General features: G+C 37.4%; 1 protein-coding gene across 2 annotated transcripts in view; it reads left to right on the top strand.

The window, feature by feature from the left end:
• Positions 1 to 20398, top strand: part of LOC126827102 (transmembrane protein 26) — a 64189-nt gene extending 43791 nt beyond the window's left edge. For both annotated transcript variants that reach the window (XM_050556299.2, XM_050556300.1), the window contains exons 2-5: positions 1495 to 1716; positions 3330 to 3504; positions 16720 to 16929; positions 18998 to 20398. In XM_050556299.2, coding sequence (XP_050412256.1) covers positions 1526 to 1716; positions 3330 to 3504; positions 16720 to 16929; positions 18998 to 19588 — 1167 coding nt within the window. In that variant the 5' untranslated portion in view covers positions 1495 to 1525 and the 3' untranslated portion in view covers positions 19589 to 20398. The remainder of the gene's footprint in view (positions 1 to 1494; positions 1717 to 3329; positions 3505 to 16719; positions 16930 to 18997) is intronic.
• The last annotated feature ends 713 nt before the right edge of the window (positions 20399 to 21111 follow it).

The raw sequence follows: 21111 nt of genomic DNA, 5'->3' as shown, positions 1-21111 counted from the left end.
AACACTGCATATTTTGGTGTGTTTTGTTATATTGAAGAAACGGGGATCTGTTTTTATTTTAGTGATCCAAGTATTAAGTAGAGTGTTATTATTTAGAGGTAAAGAATAAAATGAAAGATCTGCTCTGTCTTCAGAATTGTTTGTACAGCCACCCGCACAACAAAAATGGAGCATTATTATGAAGAAAGTAGTCCAGGCCTACTCAAATAAACAACAATAATAAATTCAATTCATATTATTAATATATTGTCAAGCACATATCCACATATTTATTAAATACCGTAGTCGAACAGGTAGGCTAGGTTAGTCAGTTAATAAGTCAAATTGTGTGTAAAAAATTGATATATTATAAACACTGTAGGCCTACAATAGTAACAATACTCAATAGGCCAATACGATACGGTAAGTTATCCTTGCTGAAGCACAAACGAAGGTGGGTTATGCCAGGCTAGTCAATTAAAAGGATAGGCCTATTATTTTTGTTTACACAAAAGGTTACGTTAGCCTCTATATCGCGGAACAAGAACAAACGAAGGCGACACCATCTTGTTATAACGTTTACCACCCAATTCGGGTCACTTGACGTCCTTGAAAACCTTAGCTGAATCGGTTTAGTGCCTAATCCACTCAATATTATAGTAATTCGATGACTAGAGAGTTGATTATGGGAGTGGCATGTAAATAAATGTCTAAATAAAAATCTAAATAACATATGTAGCCAGAAAAAGTCCCGCAATAGGCAGATTTAGATCTTATATTATGCATCTTTAAAAGTTGTGTCGTCAGTTTTAGATCTAGAAAGGTGGTTGACCAATGTTCTATCTTTAAGGCACCGTTTTCGCTTTGTTGATATACCCAACCTTTAGGATTCAGTTATAACAATATTCAGTTATATGTATGGACCGAGAGAGCGTTTGTTCTTATGCTGCCGGCACCCATGTCCTTATGTATATATAGTTGCATGGATCAGTATTCAGGAACGATTGCTTAGGTGGCAAAATTTATCTAATCCCCCCAAATTTAGCAATAATAAAAAAGAGGCTAAAATTGTAACCAAAATTACATATTAGGAATGCTTAAAAAGGAAACAGGATGGTAATTAAAATGCGATATAAGTTGACATTGGGTAAATCGTGTTACTGCCCCCCCCCCTCTCCACCACCACCACCAAATTCACTTACAAACTATATTAAGATTGCTGCCTACGAAATTGCCAGATGTTAATCGCATGGATTACAACATTATCACACGTATGACAACGTTGCAGAGAATGGTTGTGGAGAACCAAACTTCTCTTTTGTATAAGATTCTGATAATCTTGTCATGTCATCTTTAGCTATTTTTTTTGAAAATTTGTATACATTCCTGATAAATGAAACGCCAATTGTTTAGAAGAATTACAGGTAATTGCCCCCAAAACATCCGACCAATTCCCCACCCTTCCGGTAGCTTACTGTATAATTACAACATTAAGTGTATTTCTTGTTTTTTCAGATCTGTGATAAATGGTGAGGTATATTAGAACATGAGTCTGCTGTCTATAGCACGGGCTATTACTGTACGTCTTTTGTTTGTGTGTCACGGGATGCTTACAATATGGCGCGTGTGTTTGGTTACTAAGGACGACAAATATTGGTATCTAGGGTGTGTACTTGGATTATTAGTGGTGGAACTTGCAATTACCTTAGGCTTAAAAGGCGGAAAAGAATGGAAATGGTACGTAAAATAAACATCCCATTGGCCTTGCCATTGCATAATAAACAATCATATTTTTATTCCATTCCGGAACCTACTGCTCCAGTGACTTTATACATATTTATCCCCCTTAAAATACTGAAAGTAGAAAAAAAAGAAAAGAAAAAAGAAAAATTATACCGTTAGAATGAAATCTCATCAGGTACGTCACAGGTGGGCGTATCATACAAGTAGGTCAGACACAAGTAGCATTATCTAGAATGATATAGCAGCGAAGCGCAAATAAATGAACTTGTGAAACAAAAACAGATATTTTAAGAAGTATTATGATTGTTACTGTAAGTACGCCCACAATGTAATTTAAAAGTGTCAAGACCTTGATAGCTATAAATCACAAACTATTTGGTTCTCAAAACAGACGAGTAGAAAGATTGTATTTATCACCCAACTCTTTCTTACAAGCGAAATTAAGTCAGATTCTTGTAAAGCAATATCGCTCAGTAGAATATAAAAAAGCGATACTGTAGAATATGTCTTTGGGTGATAAATTTTAATAACTAAACGATTAATATTCTGATTAAGTGAGAGATTGGTATTTGCATTGGTTTACTTGATTTGGTACTTTCAATTTTCTGATAACAGAAATTATCCGGGGCGGTACATTTCCTTGTAGTTATCTAAATTTAAGATTTACATCGTTAAACGTGTATCATCACCATACTTGTTAACAATACGCTGGTGTTCCTGTCAGTAAAACGCACTATCTGTTATCTGAGAAAGTTCTTGTTATTGTAATGTTAACCGATAAGATCTCACGTCCTTACCAATAATCTTAAAACGTTATCACCTGATAAAACATTTCTACTGAAAACAGTTTGGTCTACAATATTGATTCTGGTGGTGATAATAATAAATTGTATATGAGGCTAATATTTTGGCCAATATTTCCAAAATCAAGCATCAATTTTATTACGATGGCGCTATACTTCAGTTGGATAAATTGACCATTACAGTTGATTTAATTTGATTTTTTTCCTGTTTGCTGATCAAAAGCAAGTAATTATTCAGGAAAATCCCCCAAAATAAACTAAAAATAAATTATTGCACATGTCTTGTCAAACCTTCACAGTCTGAAAGTTTGTCAAAGGCTAACATCTTCGCTCGCAATAGAGTAATTTGAATGAAATTTTCAAATTATTGATTTTACATTATCTAGTTTCGAACTATTATAGCAAGAATGGATAGCTCTTTATCTAAATCTTACATAATGTATCTTTAAGTACGCGTATCTTCATTTCGACTCGTTTTCTGGAGGCTGACGTCGGTCTCGTTATGCACTTGACTTTGGTCAGTTTGGCGGTATCATGGCGTCCTTGGCACATCTAACCAAAAATTGGTTGTTTACGGTACTCAAGCAAGAACACCACGGATTAAGATGAAACGTGTCGAGGGTTAGGTAAAATTGAGCTCGGTAAAATATAAAATACGGAATATAAGCTAAAAGTAAACAAAAACCAAATTAAAAATTGTTTGCAATCGAATACAATTCCAGGTTATTTGTATATTGCTGAGTTAATAACATAAATGTAACAAACTATATACATGTAAATAACTGTTTCAAAATCACATTCCAGGTTTTGTCCAAGTGTGTTTATATATTTGATGTGTATTGTTCCTGCTATATGGTTTTTAGAACTTTATGAGATGGAAAAAAGACTGTCATATCGTGAAGAAAGTACAAATACCTCTTTAGTTGCATATAATGAAACTATGGAAGAAATGAGTGCTACACTGGGTAGTGTGTTAGGTGTAAGTATACATACATATTTAACATAGTTCAATGTTTACTAGAGGCAACGTACTATGCTGGCTTACGATGTATGAATATTATGATTTAGAGCTAAATAATTGGCACGACTTATGTATAATATGTAAAACCGTGCCGTTTTTTGCCATTCTATGTGATCGAGGTAATATGTTTTTGGAATTACCGAAACTATGCTACTCTTCATTAGATATTACCCTTCTGTTAGAATTAAATGAAGGATTACTGTCAAACATAATCAAGACAGAAAAAACCCTAGTTGTGCAGAACAGTAAGACGTTAAACCGCATTTCATTTTTATTAACACCCGACGTTAACTTAAAGGGTTAATGCAAAATGCCTTCCAACCTTTGAGATCGTTTAGATAAATCGAATCGCTAATCCTCACCCTGGAATTCCATTAGTTCACCGTGGGGTGAACGTTTGCTTTTAAAACATCTAGGCATAAAACCAAATGTATTTAGCTTAGTTTTAGGTTTGAAAAGTGTTTAAGCCAAAGAGCGATATCAAGCCACTGGATCGCAAACCTGGAGGTCCCGTGTTCGATCCTTGTGTTGACCGAGAAAGTTCATCGGAATTTCCTGACGTGGTTCTCTTTATTGTCAATGAAGCAGGACGGATACTCTGGCAAGGGACAGCTTATAGTCGTTCGGATGAGAAAAAAAACCGAAGTCCTCTGTACACATTTGCGTGCACGTAAAAGACACTTTGGCAGCTGGAATTCGACATAAGACTAGAGCAGAACAGTAATACATTAAATCTTACTTCATTTCATACAATTGATGAATGGAAAGCTTTAAACAAGTTGCAGAGGAGCCTATTCTGAACGGGACAATATTTTGATTAAAATTATCAAACAACGCAAATATGCGCTTTGATTTACACACCTTTTGGTCTATTAAATGCTCCCCAGTGGAATCTTGGACTACTTTTTTAAAACATCATTGTTATCTGTAAACCTGTCTGTTTATAATAATTGTGTATACATTATGTGAAAGAACCCAGCTCGTTTTGTTTATATCCTTAAATAGTATCTAATTGAATTAATAAACCACTCCTTTGACTAAAATAACTCACTGGTATCTGGTGTCTACAGTCCCTCATTACCAGACACCATAATAACACACTAATGAAAATATGGTCAACATTGTAACTAACACTATCTGATAGGTTAGTTTTACGGGCATTTTGTTTCATAATATAACAAGCGATGTTATGATTTAATTTACGAGTTACTGTTCCGTCATCTGAAAGTATCTCGCAAATATCCCGATGGTTTGGTAAACGATCGAATTAAGAACAGCTGATTTGCGATTTAAAGAAGTATGCTCACTCTCGCCAAGAAAATAAATGTAATTAATTTTGAATATCATACTCAAAACAAGCCTAGGGTAACATAATCATCTAAAATCCAAACACCGACTACTTCAGGTAATGTTTTTGCACGAGCATTCATTAAAGCATACTAAACAAATTGTATATCGCCGATAACTCTGCAGAATCGACTCCTATGTTATTTACAACTTAGCCGTAATTCAAATCACGTCAAATTGAACATTATTTTTTTAACCTGTCAACAAAAATAACCAAAAGCTCCAATGCCTCTTTAAGGGGAACATGTCGAATATTCCTATTGGAATACAAAGTCTTCAGATTCCAAGATGTAGATACGTACCACGGAGCTGGGAGCGCGTGGGTAGGGGCATGGCTAAGGGGTGTGGTTTGACATTAAGTATAATCAACACCATCTTCGCCCACCCCACCCCTCCCAGTTAAGCATATAGGTTCACCAACTGTATGAAAGTACATATTAGTCATTTGATAACAATTCTAGTAATACTTCCCATCTGAGACCAATCAAATATCGAATCTGGAAGTTATCTCACTACAACAGTTATCGCCCAATCAATTTTAAAGTATTGCTAAGATAGTGGCGACACAAGAGTGAGGGCAAGAAGAAATCGCGATGACGTATTAATAGATTATGTGCAATAAAATTCGCTTATCCGCTTTATCAACATTTCCGATAGACAGGATAATGTTTACGTCTCATCAAACTTAATTTAATTTAAAGAATCTTTAAAAATTGAACAGGTGCTATAAATGTTCTCATAAATTCAACATGGCTCCATAATATCAACGTGCTGTTCGTTGTTCATAAATAATTTGCTTCCATGGTTCCGATTCACTGCTCCGATCTTACTATCTATCGTGCGTTTATTTCAATATTACAGAAAGAACATTAATTTACACTCATTTTTCTCTCCCTCTAAAAAAAAATCTTTCAATATCAAAAGTGTATAGCAACAAGCATTTCAATGAAAAAATAAATAAGATTTGCGTCTAACATGCCGTATTTTTATGTGGGGATAGCAGGGTGCAGAAGTGGTAAAACCCGGAGAAAAGCCTACGAGGTTAAGCCGGAGACAGTACTAATAAACGCGCGCTCGAATTCATTAATTCTTTTTTGTCTCGATTCGTGCTGCTCTTTTATATATATATTTTGACATAGGGCATAATGACATAGACAGTGTGCCAATCCAATTAAGTTTTTGATCATAAAAGATGTAGACAGATTAATATGAACTGCTACTACAAATCATAAGGTACAACAACCACTTAGAAGAGTAATGCCATTATTCTGTACACAATTAATAAATTTAGCCATTAATTGGATATTATCTAAGGTTTTGAACTCAGTAAAATCTCCATATCCGTCACAACAAAAGTACAAAGAATAAAGAAGAAAAACAGATCAAGGGCAAGTTCCAAAATGTTAACGATCTCGGCAAGTGAAGAATTACTTTGAAGCCTTTTTTTAATTGTGGATTTTATGTGGCAAATGCTATTTGGATACAGGGGGTCACATGCAAAAGAAAGGAAACTCAAAGTGAAATATGAACTGATAAATTTTCGAAAACTGAATGATCAAAGCAGGTGCCAACTTAAAGTGTACTAAATCATTCTGCCATTTTTTTTCCACCTCTTCAGCTTTCTTGTAAATTAGTTTTGTACCCAAAATAAAATAGATTATATCACTTCATGATCATTTAATGACGATACTCTACCAATTAAAATGCATTCTTGTTTTTGTTTACCTTCGTTGCTGGTATTTGAATTAAAATTATTACATTAGTTCTAAATCATTGCGCGGTTGCGTCCCGGGACAACATGGCACGTTCAGATATTCTTTGTGATCACTGGGTTGCTAAGTGCAACTTATAACTACTTTAGATTTAATTTATTACACTCCATATCTAAACCTGCATAAATACATTATATCATGTATGTGGCGTAATTTGGCATTTAGACTTGCATACACGTCTGTTCGAGCGAATGTGTTGAATTGGTTCCGGTGGTGTAGACTCGATTCATCATAGCTAGAGCAAACATTAGCAATACGAATGGTTAATCTCCGGTCTTTACAGATACATGGTTAAACTGTTAGCCACGTTAAATAATGCTTTATGAAAATTTATGGTCAGTTTTTATTAAATCTCCGATGTTTATAGTTGAATAGATACAGTAATTTTAATATCGTACTGTATAGATATTCTAATTAAAAGTTTTATTTTACGGCCTTTACTTCACTTAACCTTGTACTTGAGACGTTTTACAATGCGCAGGTTCTGATTGGTCGACTTCAGATCAATACACCAATAAAATCCCATGATACTGGAAATTCTGGCTTTGATTATCCAGTGCACCAATATGCTGCTGTAACATACAGAACGCACTGTTTCTTAAACATGTGTTTAAATGCCCCTGCAAACTATGGGTTGGTTTCGTCTACACAGCTTAGCATTGTTAAGGTTAATCTTTCTTAATAGTAGACTACCATTCTTCTGTAAACATAAAATTAATATGTTTAAACTTACGGGTTTTTAAAACACAAAAGCAAATGGTAGCTATCTAACAGGAAATAACCTAGTCTCGATCACCCAGAACCTCCTAGTCTGGGACCGTTGTCAGTATTTGACAAGTAAGAATTGCGCACCTTCCTGCAATAAATCCCATAATTCTTGCATTAATATAAACAAACATGAATCTTGGCGACGAGGATTAATTTAAACAAACATAGATATGACCCATAGAAAAAATTAATGGTGTTGGATATTGAACTGGCCTGCAATCAAATGGACTTTTTCAAATGACATTCTTGCATTAATTTCATTGGCGTCAACATCTTGTTTTGGGACAAGTTACCCCCCTTAAACTTTGTTTACGATAATGTACAAGACCAAATAATCTAGCCAATGACCTATTATTCTCAAATGTTGACAACGCATCCAGACTAATATTCGTAGAATATTTTCTGGATGATAGAGACTAGAAATAACCATACTCTGGCTGTTAGTCATTGTGACTAAAAGTACCTTGTCTAGCGTGGAAACATCAGACCATACTGCGAGAAAACATCAAAGTCCATTTTTATGGGTATTGGAATCTGTAGTTACTGGCTCTCCAGACAATAATTCTGGGTTCAGCGTTTCAACGACAGTCAACAAAGATCTACGAAGTATCTGTGACATCTAATCAGAGTTTTATGGTTAATGATTTCGTTCAGTCAGTCTGTAGGTCTGAACTATTTCTCGAAAGAAAATACACAGTTTGCTGTCCCGAGACAGATATTGCCTGCCTAGAAATTAATGACAGTCCATTGATTAATATTACGGCTGTACCGAGACACTCTCGTTTTTTCCAAGTTATTAACAATAGCTATAACGTAATCTGATATATCGTCCATTTTCCCCCGATCAATCATAATGGTTATAAACCTGACAATAGCCTGTACGAGTTTCAGTCATTTATAGACGAACAGAACACCGAATGCAAGGACACCATTTTACATTGTATTGGAACGTTACCCAGAAGATGTCCATCATTCTATTTTAACTAAAGTTGCTGGACGGTTAAATGCTCTATATACATTGTATCTACACCAATAGTTTACCAATTTAATATGAGACCGTACTGTCTTGTTAACGGTGCCCAAACAAAACATTAAAATTCAGACAAACACTTGAAGTTCGTACATTTTGATATATGTCTTAATCAAAGAAATATTTTATTTACATTTGTTGTTTGGGTTTGTTTGTTTTGGGTTTTTTTGCAATTAAAGTGGTTAAAAAATTGATTTTTGTCAAAATAAAGTATTGAATTGTGTTGACATGGAGTGTTATTGCAATTAGTGGTTGAATCCGCTCTGTGCGAATAAATTTCGAATTACAAAGCTATGTTTAATTTTTGGACCAGGAATCGGGCCCGAAGTGCTACTCATCTTGATGTTCTACTTTTTTGGGGGCGACGGTCTTTGAAAAAAGTCCAAGGCTCTGTCAATCCAGGTATGATCAACCTGAAATTTCGCATGGTTGCTCCTTGGACAACTGCGCATTGATGGACTTTATGTGTTGATATGACGTCCAATTCCAAGATGGCTACAATGACGCCATGTCCGGACCCTGTTCCATATAGCACTATCCTTTTATTTTATTGGTCATTGTGTTGACTCCGTAACACACAGACAGTAGGATTTCCTTACTAACATTATCTATATGGACGTACATTTTTAAGCAGACTATGGCTTTCGTACCACAAAACAAATTCACGCGCATAATCCACTGAAATCCACATTAGTTTTTTTGTTTTTATACCCAGAACAAGTGCAATTTTAAAGCCAATCTTCTTCAGAATATATGATATGAGCATATCTATGACTAAAATATGACTTCAAATAATATATATTTCCGAGATAAATTCAGGTTTTAAGTTTGTTTCCATGCTTTAATAAACCAACTTTGCTTTTACATCCGTTTTGATTTATATGGCGAAATTGAATTTAGTTTAATGAAAATGAATGTTTATTCCTCTATCCAATATGAAATTTTATAGCCCTAGATATAATATCTCAAGAGTGTTAAGTAAATTCTTGTTATTATTGTTTTAATTTGATAAAATACGACAAAGCAAACTTCATCTAAATAAACGCTTTATTTAACTCATTATAGTGGTTTAATATATTGAACAGAATATTCTGCTTGACTGTGGTCGGTTTTTATCCATTTTCGGTAACAGTTTTTAATGGTAATAAATCATTTACGATTAGTAAACCAAATGATTTATTGTCAATAAATTCTGTTACCGAAAATTGCCGATAAACTTTTACGCATAAAACATATTAATTCGCCTTGGCTTTGTTGAGAACCCACGAGAGAATTACAATGATGAAAATACTGTATTGTCAGATATTTGCAAAAGAATACAGATAACTATATTTTAAGCGCCAACTCCAGAACATGGGAAGCAATGGTAGTTCATTTTCCGAAAACCTTGTTAATGCGTTGGCGAATACAGTCTTTTAGTGCGAAGCATTAGGACTGTGGAAGATTAACCCTATTGGTTTTCAAATTTGGTAAGCCTTGGAATCCGAAAGGATAACCCCTGTTCATTTTCGGCAATCTTCACCTTTCTGCTCCGGAGATATTGTGCTGTATGGGCGTATTTCCACGCTCTGTGTGATTATCTTAATCATTTTAAAGCGACAATTGCTTTGTTTTAGTTCATATGTTTAAAATATGTTAAAATAAAATCGTAAAATACATGGCCTCTATACACGCAGTCCTGCCTTGTTAAAGAATAATCCGTAATCATATAATTCACTTGTGTCAGTTGAGAAATTGGCAAATATATCATTTTCTGTTTAAATCCAACGTTGCTTTTTACGGTGTTATTATCACATGTGCAGGCTTGAAAAGTCTCGCTCAACCAGACATCATTATTCTTATCTGTTTAACCACGGACCTTGCCCATTGAGACAACTCCCTCTTCCATTGCGTAGACATAGTTGTTCGGTGAAAAGAAATGATACAATCTCCAAATACCGTCGGCGGATAGAAATTATTTCACTCTGAACTGAGATATTACAGATTCAATTTTAGGCTAGCCTCGATCGTCATTACTAACGTTCTCTTTGTTGATGAAACAACAAAAACAATCCATGTCTGAACAGTCCTACACATCGTCATTTTTGATATAAGCGACCCGGTTTCTCCTCTAGCTGTAGCTAACAATGGACATTAACCGAACACAAAACAATCACGTCATATGAAGCATGGCGACAAAACTTACAGTACACGTTATCTCTAGATCCAAAGTTTGCCGCATATCTTATCGATGTTGTCACGTGGGGTAAGGCGTCTAATAATACTCTATTGCGGGGCTTCCGTGATGATGGTCGTGATGTTCCAGAGAATAACCGACGTACTGCAGAACAGAAATTGATCCACCTCGAGTTGATGCTCGGACAAATTGCTAATTTTTGTAGACATAGTTGTTCGGTGAAAAGAAATGATACAATCTCCAAATACCGTCGGCGGATAGAAATTATTTCACTCTGAACTGAGATATTACAGATTCAATTTTAGGCTAGCCTCGATCGTCATTACTAACGTTCTCTTTGTTGATGAAACAACAAAAACAATCCATGTCTGAACAGTCCTACACATCGTCATTTTTGATATAAGCGACCCGGTTTCTCCTCTAGCTGTAGCTAACAATGGACATTAACCGAACACAAAACAATCACGTCATATGAAGCATGGCGACAAAACTTACAGTACACGTTATCTCTAGATCCAAAGTTTGCCGCATATCTTATCGATGTTGTCACGTGGGGTAAGGCGTCTAATAATACTCTATTGCGGGGCTTCCGTGATGATGGTCGTGATGTTCCAGAGAATAACCGACGTACTGCAGAACAGAAATTGATCCACCTCGAGTTGATGCTCGGACAAATTGCTAATTTTTGTCCCATTATTTCCCGTAATACAATTGTTAAAAACTCGACTTCTATATCAACTATTTGGCAAGCTATTCGCCTACATTATGGCTTCCAATCGACAGGCAGTCATTTCCCGGACGTTAACTCTATTAATCTCCAACCAGATGAGCGACCTGAGGACCCTTTCCAACGATTAATGTCCATTATTGAAGACACGTAATGGCCACATTTCTCACCATGGTGAAGATCTCACAGGCGACGAAGAATTAACACCATCTTTAGAGAATATGGTGGTACTAACTTGGCTTCTACGTATACATCTAGATATGGTACAGAGTTTGCGCTCTCGCACTAGCATCTCTCTAGCGCTTGACTCGCTGTTGGATGAAGTACACGCCTCGGTCGATGCTAAGGTGTTACGATCAGCTACTAGACAATTACTTCGACGGCGATACATCCCAGATCCTGCTACGAGTGACGGATTTAAGCCTAGATCATACCCTCTCTGCAAACAAGCCAATCGCCCTAAGACACAACATTACCTTAGTACCTGCCCTTTCTTAGCTGCAGGTGCCAAAAAAAATCTCAATCGTGCCCGTCAGACTACTTGCCTATATGATGATCTCGACTTAACCAATAATTTACCTACACACCCGGAGGACGATGGTACATCGAGCAACCATCGTGTTTCCGCTTATCGTGTTAGTACCAAACAGTCACCTCAATTTAAAGCGTTTTATAAATATCACCCTGTGCAGCTTACTTTAGATACATGTGCAGAAACTAATATGATCAAGGCTGCTGTTGGCAAGTATATCGGAGCTACTATATTGACCAGTTCTCAACGTCCTCTTCATTCCGATGGTATCACACCTTTAGCTGTGCTTGGTGAACGCCTCACTCTTTCAAGGAACGCCATGGGCTTATCCTATCCCTAGATGCTCTTGTTGTAAAAGACTTGGACACCATTCATGACTGTCAACGATGTATCTGTTCGTCCAGCCAACCATCAAGTTACAATCAAAAATTCCGATACTATTGTATATCAAAGGCACCGTCTCAGTACAATTCCATCCGGCGTATACAGGCTTCTGCGATTCGCCCTCCAGCTTCAGCGACAATTATTTGGCCTGGTGATTACCTAGAAGTTTCTGCTCCACGCGACTATATCTTGGCTATCGAAGCTCGTTCCGATTGCCCAAGCTCACATATTTTGAAACTCTCCTAGATGTGGCCACAGCCTTCCATCTTAGAGTCTAAGGCGAGAATACCCAATACAACACATCAACCCAGAACCATTCAACGCAATGAACACTTCTGTCAGGTTCGACTGATCACATGATACTCCAGCACCAAGTTATGTTACCTCTAAACTTAATCCAAGCTTATTTTATTCTGATAAAGTAGCTCTCGATCCCGATCTTATATTATCGTCAACAACTAGAGAAGCATTCAAAAACTTACTCCCTCAGTATAATACGCCAGTACTCAAGGGAAAAACTTGTTGAACTTCAAACACGTTCTACGTTCTAATTAATTAGAAATAGCAGGTGTATCTAAACGCCCAGACCTTAATCCGCCATTCTTTGTTAAGAAACCATCTGGAGGTTTCCGCTTAGTCACTGCCTTCGCTGATGTCGGAAGAAATAGTAAACAGAGCCTGATGTTGATTACATCTAACGCACCATTGCTTGTTGGCAGTACATTATTGTGCCTTCTTCCAGATTCCTTTGTTCAGAGATTCCATGGTGTAGCGACGCCCTTTCGTGGGGTACGTGTTTAATACACGCTCTGCCAAGGGTATGCCCGGTTTGGAAACTGCCCTTGAAGAACTAATGTACCGTGTTTTGGGTGACCAACTACAGGCTGGCATTGTAACTAAGCTTGCCGATGATCTGTACATAGGAGGTAATTAACCAGAGGAGCTTATGACTAATTTTACGGAGACGTTGAATGCATTACGCGCATGTAACCTCAAGTTATCGCCATTGAAAACGTCATTTGTCCTAAAACCACTACCATTTTAGGTTGGGTATGGTCACAAGGTTCCATCCATGCCAGCCCTGATCGCATATACTCTTTTAACATACTCACCACCAGACACCGTTCGTGGTCTCCGATCATCTTTAGGGGCTTATAAGGTTTTAGCACGTGACGTACCTCACTGTTCAGACTTGATAAATCCATTGGATATGGCTATTGCTGACCAACAATCAAAAGACAAAGTCAACTGGACAGACGAGCTAAACCATCACTTCTCTCATGCCAAGAAATCTCTCATCACCAATACCGCCATACTCCTACCCAGACCATCATATCTATTGTGGATTGTCATCGACGGTTCAGTTACAAGGCATGGCATTGGAGCAACACTTTATGTTAGCCGCAACAACAAAATGTCCCTTGCGGGATTCTTAAGCTCCAAACTACGTCAACATCAGGTTACTTGGTTACCGTGTGAAATCGAAGCCATCAAACACTTCAGTCAATTTATAATACAGTCTCACCACCAGACCTGTGTTCTAACTGACAGTAAACCATGTATCCAGGCTATATCCAAGCTTTCCCGTGACGAATTTTCTTCCAGTCCACGCGTTACTTCCTTTTTGTCAATAGTAAGCAGGTATCAGATAAGTGTCCACCATTTAGCAGGCCAGGCAAATATGCCATCTGATTTTGCAAGTCATAATGTTCAAGATTGTCAGAAACCGCATTGTCAGATTTGTAACTTCATCGCCCGATTAGAAGACTCTGTTGTAAGGTCAATTTCTGTTCAAGATATTATGAATGGTACTATCCGACTTCCTTTTACCAGCATATCAGCTTGGACTACTATTCAGTCATAATGCCCGGATTTGAGGCGCGTCCATGCTCATTTCAAGCAAAGCACCCGACCATCTCGTAAACTTACAAATCTTAAAGATGCCAGGCGTTATCTCAACGTACTTACAATAACCCGAGATGGCCTCTAGTAGTTCAACACCACGAACCCTTACTTCCAACGTCGGAATTGATCGTCATCACCAGAACCGTGTTGGGTGGACTATTGATAGCCCTACATAGTAAGCTCAGTCACCCTACCAAGCATCAACTTAAACAAGTGGTGAGGCGGAATTTTTATACTTTGGGTCTGGACAAAGCCATTTACAATGTTTCGGAAACATGCCACACTTGTGCTTCCCTAAAACGATCCCCTCAAGTGACTTGTCGAACAGTCTACCTCAGATCCTCCTGATGCATTAGGTTTATCATATGCAGCTAGTGTTCTTAAACGTTATAGACAGCTTATCCTGCTTCGAGAGACCACATCCTCGTATACCACTACTTGTTCAATTGAGAATGAGCGTCACTCAACCCTGAGGGGGGAAGGTCTTGCTCTTTTGTGTATGAAACTACGCCCCCTTGATGGTTCTCATGTACACATCCTCCTAGATGCGGCTTCTGGTTTTATTGCTCTTAAGAATGATGCCATACTACAAAATCTGTGCATTGATATTGATGTCGACTGTATTAAAACCCCCAACAAAAATCCTGTTGCGGAAAGGGCCATTGCATAACTCGAGGAAAACCTGTTATGTCAAGAACCTGGAGGTGGACCCGTATCACCTTTAATCTACTCCATCGCAACTGCTCAATTGAATTCTAGAATTTAAAGTAGGCGTTTATCTTCTCGTGAAATCTTTACACAAAGGTGCCAGTTTACACACACACAGCTTCCTGTCTCAGATCGTGATCTTATAAATGAACAACATGCACAGCGATTACGTAATCATGGATATCGTGAGACTTCCAAGAACCGTATTGGAAACATACCTCCTAGTAATCATGTCGCAGTTGGAGATTTGGCCTACCTGCGCTTAGATGGTAATAAAAACAAGGCTCGTGATCGATATCTTGTAACTAGTCTTCATGGTAATTGGTGCTTCGTCAGGATTTCTCAGGATCCCAGTTATTTTTTTCAACTTACAAGGTGAAAACATCAGAATGTTATATTGTATCAAACTTGTTGAAAAAAAATGTTTTCCCTTACGTCACAATGGAAACTGTAATGACTTGGATGAAGTCATTGGTCAGATAGAATACGTTATCAGAGCCAGAGGAACCACCTGCTCTACCAGTGATACCACCCGTGTTAACCATTCCGGCTTCTCCATTGAAGTTTGATTCGAACTTATCCACATTAGTGTCACCATCATCATTAGCCCATACGACAGTCAATACGTCCACATACACCCGACCTACGCGTGTGCACAAGAAATCCGCGTATTTACAGGGGAGTAACATAGGCCAGGTGGCGTTAGTCTACCACTTCCGGTTTCGGAGTTATGACCCCCGAGCGAATCCGGTCTGTTCGGGGTTGGCGGCTACACTAGGTCTGCCCCGAGTCTGAAATTTGGGGTATAGAGGTATCTCGGACCGGGGAGTAACATAGGCCAGATGGCGTTAGTCTACCACTTCCGGTTTCGGAGTTTTGACCCCCGAGCGAAGCAGGGTATCTGTCTGTCTGTTTGGGGTTGGCGGCTACACTAGGTCTGCCCCGAGTCTGAAATTTGGGGTATAGGGGTAGCTCGGACCGGGTAGTAACATAGGTAAGGTGGCGTTAGTCTACCACTTCCGGTTTCGGAGTTATGACCCCCGAGCTAAGCCGGTCTGTTCGGGGTTGGTGGCTACACTAGGTCTGCCCCGAGTCTGAAATTTGGGGTATAGGGGTAGCTCGGACCCGGGAGTAACATAGGCCAGGTGGCGTTAGTCTACCACTTCCGGTTCCGGAGTTATGACCCCCGAGCTAGTCTCTCTTAAACCTTCTCTTGTCCTCCACCATTTTTACGAAATGTAAACTTGTTTTGTAAGATGTCATAGAATATACCATCTTTACCCGTTGGGTGTTGTTGCGTATAGTTTATGTGTGGTGCTGCTGACCGGAGCATCACAAAATGTATTCAAATCCACTAAATATCGCAGGCTAACGATGGCATCGAGAGTTGATTATGGTCTAGATAAGTTACTTAATGTCTAATTTTAATAATTTACATAACATTTCAGGCCTAAAGAAAGACCTGCAATAGGAAGATTTAGTTCTTGCATAATGCATGTTTAAGTAATAGATATATAAAATTATTATGTTTTGACTTCCTTAACCAAAAAAATGCAATTATCGCTTTAAAAGGGGAATATATATACCGTCACCCTTGTTCAACCATCTCCCCACATTTGGTTAAGCTCGAGAGTTTATTTGCTCATACCGAAATACTGTCTTTTATTGCCGTCGCCCATAATTTCTTATGACCACTTTAGGGTCTTTTTATACACCCACGAACTACTCAAATGTTTATAGTGTGTTGCTAGAGCTCAAGGTGGAATATGAATGCTTTCGTCCGTGTGTAATTAATTAAACATTTCATTTTTTTCGATCTTTCAGGTTAAGTTTGAAATAAGAATTCCAATATTATTATCATCTGATGAGTGGATCAGAACATTAGAACAAGTTCTATTATTAATCTTGATAATAGGACGATGGTTGTTGCCTAAAGGAAAATTAACTCATGACCAATTATCACAGTTATTGTTAGTGTATATCGGAACAGCAGCGGACATCGTGGAATTCTTTGAAGCTTTTAAAGAAGAAAAGGTACAGTATATGATCATGAAATGTCCAGCTACATTGTTTATGAAGACCACAAAATGGAAAATAGGACAGGGGCATTATTATGTTTTGAACACTTCCAGAGATTCAGGACAGAATTGTATCGAATTTTCTGTATGCAGGATATCTGATTTCTAAGTCTTAACCTAAAAATATTTGAATTGTCGCTTACGCCAAATTAATGTCCCCACTATGTGTATAAAATACAGTGGCAAATTAACCAGAGTACATAATTAAATATTCAAACACCCCCTTAATGTTTATTAAATTCGCTTTGCTCTATGCATCTTCAATAGAAGGCCCTTCACGTAATAGACTGCATATTTCGTTACTAATAGCCATTGGCTACTGACCCAGCTGGGGAGCCTATCAGATTCCTCCATCATCACGAATACCAAGTCTCGCGCTTTCCAGCTAAAATGTCTACCTGTGATAATGGAATTGCAAAGTTCAAGGTTCCTTCAGGGGGGGTGGATGGCCGAATGGTTATCACGTGCGCGCTGCGCTGTATCATACGGTCTGTCACTGAGTCAACTGGCGGAGTTTCGATTCCCGGGTTGTACGTGACAAGGAGTAGGGTCGCCTGTCCAACCTCGTGGGTTTTCTCCGGGTCCTCCGGTTTCCTCCCACTGCTAAAGACCCCTACGCGCAAGCGAATAATTGAAATGAAATTGAACCAATGGCTCTTGAAATCCCTCTCTGGCCATTGTTGAATTGACTTCTGATACTTGAGCTTTTGAGGGAGTGTGTCTATTCTTCACTTTCAATCAAATCTGTCGTAAGTAGAGCAACATGACAGTTCTTCGTTTAATCTGGGGGTCTTCCCTAAAAATTTTGACAGTGATTTAAGGTATTAAAAATGTGAAAGTATTATTCGTCTCCAAGCAGTGTTGTTTACATTCTAGCTGTTCGTCACACAATTAGTTTTCTGCAATATTCTGCGATGCACTAGTTAACTGGGCGTAATAAATTTCGTGAGTCATGACGTAACATTATGTAAACATATCTGGAACTCTGTTTGAACCCGAATGATATTCTTACGCAGTTAGGTATTAGTTGTTAATTGGACTTTTGACCAGTCATAATTTGGAACAGAAATTTGCTTTCATTACAGCAGTGTTTAAGTGGGATTAGGTCTAATCAAACGAAACACTGCGAGGAGTATGGTTAAATTCGGCTTGACGATTTACCCAATACAACCCAATACTAATAAAGTACTACCAATTATCACCACATACTACTTTATTATTGTGGAAAACTGACATAATACTTAGAATTGGCAAAATATTTATAGTTTCGCTACCAAGTAGCTCAAGCGCCCGAAAGTCTAGCCAAATATGACCAAATATCTCCCAATTTTAACACAATACTACCTTATTGTTATCCAAAACTGATAGAATTCTGCAATTACTTAAATATGAATGAGTTGATTCCTGTAATAAGTGCAAACATTTGAAATGTCTATATATAATATCAGTGATAAATGAAACGGCTAAACATTGAATGAATAATTTATTTTCGACAAATAAACGTGTTATTAATCAATTAATTGTACATTTATCTCATTTTTGATTAATATTGGTCCATTATTTTACAGAAATGCATTGATTTCTGATAGTATGGCCGAAATGGTGATCAGGGGGCGGGGTAACTGGGACATCGACCCTCACTTTTGCCGTACATTTTTGCAAGTTTGCCACGATTTAACTCATTTTTGTATATTGAAGTATTCTGTTAGCATTTCACAGTATTGAGGTAGTATGTGGTGGTATTGATGGTATTTAGTTAGTGCATGGTGTATTGGGTAAATCATTAAATTTACCATATTTGTATTAAAATTACTGAAGTATCGTTTTGAGTTATTAAATCCCATTCCATTTGCTAAGATTGTGTGCCAACATGGATGACGATATTAGTGTGGACCTTGAAAAGAATGGGATGACAGCAACGGTGTCTCGTTTTTACAGTATTTACGTTCCTGGTTTAATGGGAGATAACTCAATTTATCTTGTCTGAAATAAAATCATTTCACTTAAAACTATGTATATTTCAGGTGAGAAATAATCAGCTGTTGTGTATGATTATTCTTGGAATATGGTCACTAAGCTTGATTCGATTTTCATTGGTGTTGACAGCATCGAGATCTAGACAGGACTATACGGGGCTTGTTCCTATGACGCCCGAAGTGGAAAAGGGGTGTTGTTCGGCAGATGTGTACGGGATTATCATATCTATATTACTACAAGATGCACCATTCCTTGTGCTTAGAATGTTACTTATATTTAAATACAACGTTCTAAGTTACACAAACATGTTTTTCACGTCCAAAAACACCATTGTGATAACCCTTTTGGTGTACAGACTAGTTGTGGTTCAAATCGAGAAACGCGCCGAACAAGATGTTGACTACAATAAGTATCGCTTTCCTTACGATCCTCGATCGAAAAGATATCTCGACTCTATCTCGCTATCCAGTAGTAAGAGCAGTATTGGTAGTAAAAACAAACTTGTCGTAAACAACAGTAACCATAACGCCCCTCATAGCAACGGTTTCTATGACACGTCGAGGCAGATGCGCCTAAAGTTAGACCAAGATCGAGTTGGAACGACTTACACGCTGCAGGATTTAAATTCACCTGTTTAAAGACAGCGACTTCCTTGATATCTGTGAGAAACGTCATCGTTTTTTGTGTACTGGTAGTATATATGCGCACAAGAGAAACTGGATACACGAACTGTATAATTATTAAAAGATGTTTATGATATCTAGACAGAAGCTAAGTGAATATGGATTAAAACTTCGTTTTCGTTTCTTTAAACATGGATTATTATTAAAGTGATTATGAATGGATCTTTGAATGAGTACCAATATATGATTTTTATTGTGAAAGATTGCCATTTTTATTAATATTCCTTTTACATTTTTTTTTGAAAGACCCACTGTAGATGTTTTTTAATCATCATAAGCATTGTTTCCCTTTTCTATGATCTTCAATAATAGGATAGTCCCACTTTGACTCTTGTTTTTAATGTAGAAAACAACCGCACTTGATTAATGGATTAATGACAGGTACTTAGTATCTGCATTGCCCATTTTAGATTTTCCACATATTCGCAGTATTTATAACGCCATACACATAATTTGTACTACCAGTTTTGATTAGATATGTGGAATGGATAAAGTAAGTATTATTGTGGTAATATGTTTTGGACACAACGTTCGACTGCATATTGAAAGCCTTTACTCCTGTTTCGACATAAGGTGGTGTTGTAGAAAAATGAATTTCCAAAATGATAATGTTAAGAGATATGGTCGAAATTGACTGGCAGCGCGTCTCTGGAAGTCTAAAATAAGCAATGGTGGATTCTGAGTATACCCCGAGATGTCGCAATACCCCCAGATTCACAATGTCTTTGAAAATTACTGTAATAAAATATTTTCAATTCGTTCAAATACATGTAGTTACTATCTTTGTACGTTTCCATTATTCGTTTGATTTGGACTACGATGTGCAATTTTATATAATTTACGCACTTAATATTTCTGCCATGTTTCTTGTCTATTTCACATTCCCTGCCTGCTATGATGACGTGGGGTGATCAACTTTGGGAACACAGTAATGGAGGTCATTGTGCTGAAATATATAAATTTACTTAATTAACTAAACGATGTGTCATTGTCATTTTTCGTTAAAATATGAAATTTCGCACGACATAATCCACGCCAATATGTACTTGGATAGAGTATTCAACATTTAATTAAGAAACCAAAATCAAATTACCAACGATAGATAACTTTCCGATTTGAGTTATATCGGAATTAAAATAGGCCTATCAATTCTATTCGCCCAGAAAATGGCGGCGACCACATTACATAGCGAGCCGCATAGATTGGTAAAAAATCAATTCAACATAAATTTGTAAATACTGCGGGAAATTGGACTGTTTTCCATATTATTTCAGACTGATTTTAAAGAGAAAGATTCACTTACCCTAAATAATTAGGCATATAATATCACTATCCGCCATTGTTATTAAATAATCTAAATACATGAAACGAAATGTCTGTGGAAAGATCTACAATGACAGTTGTTACGGACATATTTTATACGCGGCACACAAGAGTTGCAGATGAACAAAGGTTGGCGTCATCGTACCATCAAGACT

The sequence above is a fragment of the Patella vulgata genome, chromosome 7 (assembly GCF_932274485.2).
Source record: "Patella vulgata chromosome 7, xgPatVulg1.2, whole genome shotgun sequence".
Classification (NCBI taxonomy): Eukaryota; Metazoa; Mollusca; class Gastropoda; family Patellidae; genus Patella; species Patella vulgata.
This window is presented reverse-complemented; position numbering and strand designations above follow the sequence as displayed.